General features: G+C 61.0%; 1 protein-coding gene across 2 annotated transcripts; it reads left to right on the top strand.

Annotated features, from left to right (window-relative positions):
• Positions 1-1,389: 1,389 nt before the first annotated feature.
• ARHGDIA (Rho GDP dissociation inhibitor alpha) lies at positions 1,390-4,250 on the top strand. 2 transcript variants are annotated; one of them, XM_045569716.1, is made up of 6 exons: positions 1,390-1,476; positions 2,809-3,026; positions 3,132-3,215; positions 3,400-3,476; positions 3,554-3,617; positions 3,718-4,250. In XM_045569716.1, exons 2-6 carry the CDS (start codon positions 2,837-2,839, stop codon positions 3,915-3,917), a joined length of 615 nt encoding a protein of 204 aa, XP_045425672.1. In that variant the 5' UTR covers positions 1,390-1,476; positions 2,809-2,836; the 3' UTR covers positions 3,918-4,250. The 2 variants fall into 2 exon arrangements, with proteins under 2 accessions (XP_045425672.1, XP_045425673.1); XM_045569717.1 differs by lacking the exon at positions 1,390-1,476 and adding an exon at positions 1,829-2,093 and having other exon boundaries at positions 3,718-4,002.
• Positions 4,251-10,137: the final 5,887 nt, after the last annotated feature.

Genomic DNA, 10,137 nt, shown 5'->3' with positions numbered 1-10,137 from the left:
CGCCCAGCCAACATTTTTGATATTATAAAAATGCTGCAATAAACATGTTCCTGTGACCAAACCTTTACACATATCCAAGGTTATTTCCACAGCATACAGTCCTAAAAGTGACCTCACTGAGCCAAAATGTCTGAATACTGTGAGGTGTGGTTCTCATGGTTTTCTCTCTTCTGCTGGGCTGCTCCTGGGTTCAGTATGGCCGTTCCTGTGTCCTGCACTCACATCTCTAGAGCTGTTTTTCTGTTTTGATAAAGAGTTCAGAATAACATTAACCTTCCCTTGCCATGGTACAAAAAAACTAAAGGAAGCCAACCTCTGGGGAGGCTGAGGCGGGAGGATTGCTTGAGCTGGGATTTCGAGGCTGCAGTGAGCAACGACCGCGCCACTGCCCTCCAGCCGGGGCAACAGAGAGACCCTGTCTCTGAAATTAAATAAACAGGCAAGAGTCCATCATGACGTTACTACCATCCCAACAAATGCTGCAGGGCACGGACTGGGGCAGGCACAGCACCCTCATATCTCGTGTGGAGCCTTTAGGGACTGGGACCCCAGCAGGGGAGAGGAGCGGCAGTATGGCTGGGCCCGGCCACCCATGTTTCTTGTGGCCTCTCCTGATGCTCCACAATGCTCTTTGCTTTGGACGAATGTCTGAAATCTCATCAACTGGAGCAAAGGAGGTGGGAATTCTGGGGGCCTGGGGTGACCCGCAGGCTGAAGCAGCCCCGTCATCTGCTCATGGTGGCAGGAGCACCCTCCATATTGAAAGCGCCCAGGATGGCACAGGGACAGGAGTTTCTCTGGCGTGGTTCTTGTGTGGCGTGTCCACGCGGGCTGCTCCCCACGAATCCTGGGACTCCGTCTGGAAGGAGAAGCCCTGGCTGTGCCCCCAGCCGGCCTGAGGCAGGGGCCAGGTTCCCAGGACCGCCGGAGTGAGAGGCTCCGCCCCACCATACACGACCTGTCCACATGCGGGGACACTCGGGACGGCAATGTGCTGGGGGACAGGCACTGAGGAGGACAGCCATGGGGGGCACATCCGTGGGGGACAGTCATTGGGGAGCACAGCCGCGCAGGGAGGGGCCGCCCGCGCACCCCCGCCGGTCTCCACAGCCCCCGCGGGCCTGGAGCGGGCGCGCGCGGACGACCCGCGGCGAGAGGCCTGACCAAGAGGCCCGGCGGGACGGAGGGGCGCGGCGGGCTCGAGTGACGGGATGTCTCATTTACAAAGACGACGGCTAAAGGTATTTCCAAGTGAAGTGCGACGACGTCACTCCCCACGGGGAACGCGCCCACCGGCCTCAGCCCCGCAAGATGGCGGCGGCGCGCCCTCGCCCGCCGCGCATGCGCGCCGGCCGGCCCCTCCCGGCCAGCGGAAGTCGCGTGACCCCGGAAGTGACAGGCCGGCGGGCGGCGGCCGACGACGTTCGTCACTCGGTGCGGGAGGGAGGGAGTGAGAGCCGCGCGGCCGACCCTCCGGTGAGCGGTTCTGCGGGGCGGGGGCCGCGGCGCGGCGGGGGCGGGGGCCGCGCGGGAGGGCTGCGGGGCCGCCTTTGTCCGCGCCCCGCCTGCGCCCGCGGCCGGGTCTCGCGGGCGGGGCGGGGACGGCGGCGCCGCGGCCGGGGCGGGGCGCGGGCGGGCGGCGGCCCCACGTGCGGGCCCGGGGCGGACGGCGCGCCGCGGGCGGGGGCTGCGGAGCGCGGGCGGCCCGCGGCGGGCGTCTCGCGTGGCGCCGCGGGGCCGGGGCCTGGCCGGGCGCGCCCTTCTCGGGGATGGAGGCGCCGGGTGGGGCCGCCGCGGTCATCGCGCCCCGGGCGGACAGGGGTGGGGCGCCATCCGCCCAGCATTCGGATTTCGGGCCCTGCGGAAGTGTGGGCCGCGCCCCGAGTTGGGTCGCCTGCGGCCGTTTTCGGGGGCGTCGGGGCGGCAGCGCCCGGAGGAAGCAGCGGAGCTTGGGCGGGTGGCGGAGGAAGGTCTGGGGCGTAGGCGGGTTCCTCCGCTGGGGTGGGCTGCGCCCCGACCCACCTCCCACGCCGCCCAGAAGGATCAGGGCGTGAAGAAGCCCCGCCGCTGCGTTGCGCCGAGGTCTCTGCTGGGTCAGTGCTGCCCTGGGCACTTTTGGGTCTACAAAGAGGGTCCTGAGAATACTGAGTGGGTGCAGTATTGCTAGGGTCTGGGTGACAGACTCTCACAACTCGAGGGAACCTCAAAACACTTAGGGTCCCTGTGTCTCTTTGGACCTTTTTGGGACCCTGGCTGGCCCCTGACTTCTGAGCTCTAGGAGCATCCTGTGTTTGCAGGTTGAGCCAGAACAGACTTGTGTTCCTGACTGGCCCAAGGAGCATCCCTTGTCTGGGACACCCTACTCTGGTACCCACTAGGGGGGTCCCTTGGGGCAAGGGGACTAGAGCAGCTCAGAGCAGCAGGGCTCTAGAGACCAAGGGACCTGCCAATTGGGTCTGGGGCCAGGTATCCACCGCCCCCCCTGCACGCCTTCTGCTTGGTGGAGGAGGTGTGACCTGTATTTTTGGTGATGGGCTGCAGTTCCCACATAGTTCTGGATGCCATAGCTGGGCTGGGGCCCTCAGACTGCCCCAAGGGCACCCGCAAGGTAGGCGGGCGTGGAGGGAGGCAAGTGTAGCCCCCTAAGTCGCAGGAAACTGTCCTCTGGGCCCTTTGTGAAGCTCTCCCCAAGCCAACCTTCCTGCACCTCCCTTTGGGGCCCAGGTTCCAAGGCCTGCCTGCCACCTGCTGAAGCTCTGCTAGCATAACCTGCCCCCTCAGGCTGCCATAGCCCCGCCTCGCCCGCAGGTGTCACAGACCCAGGCTAGAGGTGAGCATGGCGGAGCAGGAGCCCACTGCAGAGCAGCTGGCGCAGATTGCCGCTGAGAACGAGGAGGATGAGCACTCGGTCAACTACAAGCCCCCAGCCCAGAAGAGCATCCAGGAGATCCAGGAGCTGGACAAGGACGACGAGAGCCTGCGCAAGTACAAGGAGGCCCTGCTGGGCCGCGTGGCCGTCTCTGCAGGTGAGCCTGGGGCAGCAGGAAGCGCTGTGGCTGGTCCCTGCCCTTCCCCCACTGGTGGCAGAGGGCAGAGCAAGGGGTGGGCTCTCACTTGCTGTTACTCCCCAGACCCCAACGTCCCCAACGTCATCGTGACCCGCCTGACCCTGGTGTGCAGCTCAGCCCCAGGCCCCCTGGAGCTGGACCTGACAGGTGAGTGGGGGGAGGCCCTGGGTGGGGCTCGCTGCCCCTAAAAATAACTTCCTGGAGCACCTGCGCCCTCTGGTGGGCAGCACTGGAGGTGCGGCCAAGCGTTGTTTGGAGGCTCTGGCTTTGTGTGGGACTGGGGGCGTCCCTGGAGGCAGCTGGGTGACCCTGAGCCTCCTCCCTAACACAGGTGATCTGGAGAGCTTCAAGAAGCAGTCTTTTGTGCTGAAGGAGGGTGTGGAATACCGGATAAAAATTTCCTTCCGGGTAAGGTGGTGGCTTTTGGAGGCAGTGTGGGGCTGGGGCTGGAGACCGTGGCTGACTCTAACTTCGGGTCCCCCCAGGTGAACAGAGAGATCGTGTCGGGCATGAAGTACATCCAGCACACGTACAGGAAAGGCGTCAAGAGTAAGTGAGGCCCCAGGAGGTGGGGCAGGGGCAGCCCAGGTGTGCCTGCTCTAGGGCCGATGAGCAGCGCTGGTGACCTTCCCTTCCCTGTGGCCCGCAGTCGACAAGACCGACTACATGGTGGGGAGCTACGGGCCCCGGGCCGAGGAGTATGAGTTCCTGACCCCCATGGAGGAGGCGCCCAAGGGCATGCTGGCTCGCGGCAGCTACAACATCAAGTCCCGCTTCACAGACGATGACAAGACTGACCACCTGTCCTGGGAGTGGAATCTCACCATCAAAAAGGAGTGGAAGGACTGAGCCCCAGCCTGGGAGGCGGGCAGGGCGGACGGACAGGCAGACGGACGGACGTGCCCCATCTCTACCCCAGCCCCTACCCACCCCATACCAAAGTGCTGACAGGGCCCCTCCCCGGCCGTCACCTCACCCTGGTCTGCCTCTGGGTCTGGCTCAGCCGGAGCTCCTCCACCTGCCCCTCCTCAGCCCTCCAGCCCGCAGGCCCCCAGCCTCCTCGGTGGTCTCGTGTCTTGTTGCTGCTTTTGCCTGTGCTGTGGGGGAGAGAGGCTCCGGCCCCAGCCTCTGCTGCCCTTTCTGTGTCCCTCTGGGTCCCCTCTACCTGTCATGCCTGAGGCCCTGGCGCTCAGAGGGAGCAGAGCATCGTGCGGGGTCTCACAGGCACACACCCTTCCACCCGGTGTGGAGCTGGGCAGCCAGGGCAGGGCCCCCGGGCGGTGCTCTCCAGCCCCACACTCCGCCAGTTCATCCATCGCTGTCAGTTCTGTCTAACCATGATGCCTTAACACGTGGAACGTGCCGTGGGGGCCGCACTAACCTCTAACCCTGTGTCTGCATGAGCATGTGGTCTCCCTGTCCTTGCCTTGTCCACGACTCCGGTGGCCTGGGGAGGTGGGGTGGGGTGCGCTGCCTTGGCTTCCCAGCCTGCTGGGCCTGGCCAGCCCCCCCCCTCCCCCAGCCAGGGCTGTCGGGAGGGCTCCAGCCACTTGGGGAAAGCCAAATTGCCAAAACTCAAATAGCCTCCAGTCCCACCTGGGAGGCCGCGTGTCCTCACACCTCTGCCTTCTCTGTGCCAGTGGGGTGCTCAGAGCCACCTCCCCCACAGAGAGCCCAGACAAAGCCAGTGGCCGAGCCTTATCGTCCCGCCTGGAATTGCGTGCCTGGCCTGTCAGTATTTATTGCCTCCAAATGTGCCGTCCTCTGGGCCAGCTGGCCTGCCACCTCTGCCCCCAGGCTCTCAGTGCCACCCTCCGCGGGCAGGCCCTCCCTGGATCCAGCCAAGACAAATGGGACCAAGTGCACACAGTTGGGAGCCATCTCCTGTGCCTCCCTCCCCTCCCCGGTCTTCGTGTAGCGTCTGCCAGGCTCAGGCCTCAACAGGCAGAGGTGCCTGTCCCTGCTTCTCCTCTGACCGGGAAATAAATGCCCCTGAAGGAGCCGGGGGTGTTTGTGCTGCTTGGCATCTCAGGGTCTGGGCGGGAGGTTGGGGGGCAGATGGGGTGTGATTCCTCTGCTGCCTCTCAGGCACAAAGAGATGGAGACGGGATCCGGGGTCCTGGGGTTGGGATTTAAGTCCCCAGCTGGCTGGAGGGGCCCTCGCCTCCCATCCCTGAGGTGCGGTAGCCACTGGCCCACTGCAGCTATTTGATGAGAAAGGAATGTGAAACCCTTTGTCACACCAGCACCCCCACCCTCCACCCCGTGTGGCATGGCTCCCGGCTACCATCAGTGGTGCATTTCTAGAACCGTGCAGCTGGTGGTGCTGCTCTGCAGAGGGAATGTTGGGCCAAAGGTCAGTGTTGGCCCTGGAGCAGGGTCCTGGGATTCAGACAGGTGCAGAGGGCCTGAGGGGTGGGGGTGGGGGGGCTCCAGAACTGGCCTTACAGTAGGCGTGCCATCTAGTGCCCGCCGCAGGCCTTGAGTGCAGCCCACGCGTGGGCACAGTCCAGGAGCCTCACCAGAGACGGTACTGGAGGGAATGGGAGGACTGGATCTGCGGCCCCAAGCTGTGGGGCAGCCGTGGGAGAAGTGGCCGGAGTGCGCCTGGGCAAATCCTTGGCTGGGGCAGGAGTCGGAGGGAGAGGGGCACCAAGAAGCTCCAAGGGCATCAGCTCTTCACAGCCCCAGCCCGGCACACCCCCCACCCTGGGACCGGGCAGGGCCAGATGTCGATAAGGGGGACGGGAAAGAAGGCCAAGGGTGAGTACGAGGAGACGGAGAGGGCCCTCACTGCGGTGGGGAACAGGCAGTCACAGGCGCACTGCAAGCTGCTGCGGAGCCGGCCAGCCCAGCACCTCCTCGTCTGCAGGGGCCTCTCTGAAAACCACCCCCAAGAGCCCCCACTAACTTCAAACCACCGTCCCCGCCCCACCTGCCCTGGATGGGGGAGGGGCAGATGAGCAGCCCCAGCACAAGATGAAGGGTCTGTCCCAGGAACTCCCCCTTTTCTGGCTTAATGTCAGTTTCAAAACCTGCTTTTCTCTATTGTCTGAGCCTTTTAGAAAGTGGTTGTATTTCATGCTTGGGCAGCTGTATCCTACATGGGCCACCTCTGTCCCGGTGCTTGCCAGCAGGGTGGACCCTGCCAGGGACTTAGCAGCTGGGGTGGGACAGGAGATGCCCCCTTGCGTCCTAGGCCACTGACACACACTTGTGCCAGGAAGGCTCCCAAAGGCACAGCTGCTGCCCCAGCCATCCTTACCAGGTTCCTATGGGAGACAGAGGCTGATCCCGGAGCCTGCCCAGTGCTGGGAGCCCAGACAGAATGGCGCCTTCCTGTCACAGCTGGCCCAGAGGCGGATCAGAGCACCCCGGGAAGGCTGGGCCAGCCCCTAGGGCTCTGACTCTGCGGGAGACGAAGACCCTAACCAGCCTCTCGCTGGAGCTGGTCAGGCTGGGTCCTCAGCCCTGAGCCTCTGTCCTGAGCAGACCCACTTCCTCTGCTGGGGACAGGTGGGCTTGGAGGCCGCAACTGGGGCGGAGCCAGCCAGTCCCTCCGCTCTCCCGGCTCGCCTCCTTGAGGGCCCAGGGAAACCTCCAAACCCAGGGTCAGTCTGTGTCGTCAGTGGTTTGGTTTGCAGGGCAAGGGCCTTCTAAGGCACACGTTGAGCCAAAAGCTTAACCTCTTGCACTCAGGTTTCCCCAGCTTTAGTTAGACACGTGAACTCAGACCCCAACTGCCAGCAGCCAGGACTTTGTTCTGGCTCCTCCCCTGGTGCAGGGTAACATGAGGTGGCACCTGTCGAATGTGCCTGACGTGTTTATCAGGTCCCAAGTCTAACCTGAGCCTCTTGGTCCCACCCAGACCTGTTTGTACAGCCTGGTGCCCCGGAGCCTGGCCTCCCCACCCCCATGAGCCAGTGCCTGTGGCTCCCAGTGACCCTCAAGCTTCCACCTCCTCAGCCACCCCCAGATGGACCCTTCTTCCACTGAGGATGACCAGTTGCAGCTAGTGCCAGCCGAGGCAAGGTCAGAGTCTGTGACATGACCACCTGATCACCAGCTATGATTTCCGAGAATCTTCCCTGTGCTCAGCACTGTCTTGCCCACCTCCACCAGCTCAGCAGGGCTGCTGTTTGGCAGCAGGAACTGCAGGGAGGGCCTTGAGAGCACTTCCCAGGTGGCTGCTAGCCTGCTGTTAACCCCTCAACACCTCTGATCAGACTGTGGGCTGAAGGGGAGTTGTTCTGAGAACTCTATTTTTAAAAATAGTATTAATCAGGCTGGGCGCAGTGGCTCACACCTGTAATCCCAGCACTTTGGGAGGCTGAGGCAGGAAGATCACTTGAGCCCAGGAGCTCAAGACCAGCCTGGGTAACATAAGGAGACCTTGTCCCTACCAAAAAATAGAAAAATTAGCTGGCCGTGGTACCATGCACCTGTAGTCCCAGCTAGCTACTCAGGAGGCTGAGGCAGGAGAATCCCAGGAATTCAAGGTTATAGTGAGCTGTGATGGCACCACTGCACCCCAGCCTGGGTAATAGAGCAACACCTTGACTCTAAGGAAAAAAAAGACTAATATTAAACATTTGATTACTCAACAGTTCAATGAATATTTAATGGACTTCTCCAAGCATGAGCCTCCCTGGAGAATGTCCTGAAGCATCTGTGATGGTCCAAAGAAATGCCAGAGTCACGGCCACTGGGTAGGCCCTGACCCCTAAGGGCACACTCCTCACAGGGCTGGGCATGAGAGTGAATATGACCCTACCTCCTCTCCCTAGGGTTGCTCTTGGAAGACGTGAGCAGGCCTTAGAAGGAGTCACACACCAGCCCTCCTCTCAGGCTGAGGCCTACAAAGGTTTTTGGATGAACTAGCCTACATTAGAGGGGGCAGGACACCTTATCCAGCTCTTAAACAACCCCAGGAGACAGGCGATCTTTCAGGCCATCCCCAAACCAGGCCTCCTCCCTCCAGCTTTACAAGAACCTAACTTTGCTGCTCCTGCATGGGTTGGCACAGGAGGCCAATTCAAGGAGGGCAGAAGCACCTTGAGAAACATGATGGGCAACCCAGGCATCAGTTTAAAACACTGTGATCCACCTAAGCCAGAGTCCTGGTTGGGCATCCTGGTTGTCACAGAAACATGTCAACTCAGCCACCGCCCAAACCATCACAAGCAAATCAACATTATGCTGCAAAATCCCTTCACTCTGTCCCCATCAGTGGACAAAACACAATCCCCAACATTTAGGCATCTAAACTCTGACCTCATACCTGATACCTACAAGTGGTACAAATGTCTTGTCTTGGGCCCCAAATCGTGGTTTGTGAAACAGGTCATGGCAATCACAAAAACAGTGGGAGACGGTGTAGCAGACCCGAAACAATCTCTGCCCGTCCAGACAGTAGAAGGCACTGTGCCTTCGGTGAAAACTGCTTATGAAGAGCTGCCATTCACTGGGTGAGCTCCAGGCCAGGGTCCTGCCAAGCTGGGTTGAAGCACAGTGCCTGCACATTCACAGACCTCCTAGGACTGCATGTAGAGTCACTGCTGGGAAGCAGACAGGTCTCCCCAAAGGGGACAAGGAACACCTCTGACTGACCCTTGCTCTACTGGCACTGGGGGAGGGGTAGAGGGCCTAGTCTTCTTGATCACAAGGAACTCATACTCTAATTGAGAGAGTTTCATATAGGAAAGATAAGAAATATGCTCTCAAGAACGATATAACAAATACAAACCCTCAAAAACACAAAAACATTTTTCTGTATTTTACCATTTCTGAAATTAGGATGTTGTTACAATGTGTACATTTAACGTGGGAGTGTTTCCCCTTTTCCCTGCCAAGTTATTATTACAAATTGATGGTTAGCTTTAAAAATCGGTGGTGGCGTTTCGCAGGGGAAGAAAGTGATGAGAAATGGAGAGGAAGGTTGTCTGAGAAGGGGGTGGGAAGGGGCTCAGGGAGGTGAAGGTGGTGGCAGGCTTAGAGCACTGTGCGGGGGGCATTCAATAGAAATAAAGTGCGGGTCTCGGGTGCAATTTTAGTTTCCAGAGGCCACGTTAAAACGTAAAAAGGAATCAAGTAAAACTACTTACGTAGCTCAATGTATACAAAACATCATTTCAACATGTAGTCAACATGAAGCTACTAACCAAATACTGTATCTTTGAAGCCTAATGAGTATTTCACACTCGTAACCGTCTCAGATGGACTGGCCACAACTCAAGTGCTGGGGAGCCCGGTGGGGCCGGGTCTGGAGGGAGACGCAGAGCCCCGGGTATCCCGCAGCCGTGCGGGAGCCGGGAGGTCTGAGGCTGCTACCAAGGCACCGGAAAGCACAGGCGGGAGGGCGGCTTCAGAGGATTGGCAGCCAGTGGGGAGAGACGAAAGAAAGGGGAGGCCTAGCGCTGGGCCCTGGGCGCAGCGGTCACCGCTTCCTAACGCCTGCCCTTCCCCGGCGACGGCGCCCACCCGGCCTCTCCCAGGCCGCCCACGCGGAGTCCCGATCTTCTCGGTCTCCCTCCTCGGGCCTTTAGGCGCCTTGCGTGACCTCACGCAGCGCCCCGGGCAAAAGCGAGGCCTAACCCGGGGTCCCCGGGCCCCGGCTGCACCGGCAGCGGCCTCACGCACTACACGCGCGCCGGAAGTTGCGGGACCCGAGCTTCCGGCCCGCGACCCGGGGGCGGTGCCAGGCACGGACACGCGGTCCAGTCAGAATGCAACACGAGGAGTTTAGGAGGCGCAGGCGTAGCTCCTCCCCTTGCCTGAGGACCCCGCCCCAATGCCACGTTCGACGAAGGAATGCTCAGGGTGCGCGCATCCCTTGGCCAATCAGGTACTGCGAACTCCGGGCTAACGCAAGTAGTAGCCATTCCAGACCCGCGGAAGGTGTGGGAGGACGCCACCAATCACAAGCCGAAGGAGAATAAATTCTCCTCCGGGAGCCAATGAGAGGCTGGGGAACAGTGGGAGCGCGAGGTCCTCGACCAATTCTGAGCTAGACCCAAGGAGGCCTCCGTAGAGTTTCCGAATCCGAGGCTAGGTATACTGTGGGCGTCCA

The sequence above is a fragment of the Lemur catta genome, chromosome 15 (genome assembly GCF_020740605.2).
Source record: "Lemur catta isolate mLemCat1 chromosome 15, mLemCat1.pri, whole genome shotgun sequence".
NCBI lineage: Eukaryota > Metazoa > Chordata > Mammalia > Primates > Lemuridae > Lemur > Lemur catta.
This window is presented reverse-complemented; position numbering and strand designations above follow the sequence as displayed.

What these genes read in the sequence shown, in the direction of transcription:
- ARHGDIA (XM_045569716.1), top strand. Translation starts at nt 2,837, where the DNA reads ATGGCGGAGCAGGAGCCCACTGCAGAGCAGCTGGCGCAGATTGCCGCT. An exon ending in CCGCGTGGCCGTCTCTGCAG is followed by an intron (nt 3,027 to 3,131) that starts GTGAGCCTGGGG and finishes GTTACTCCCCAG; the next exon opens with ACCCCAACGTCCCCAACGTC. An exon ending in GGATAAAAATTTCCTTCCGG is followed by an intron (nt 3,477 to 3,553) that starts GTAAGGTGGTGG and finishes GGGTCCCCCCAG; the next exon opens with GTGAACAGAGAGATCGTGTC.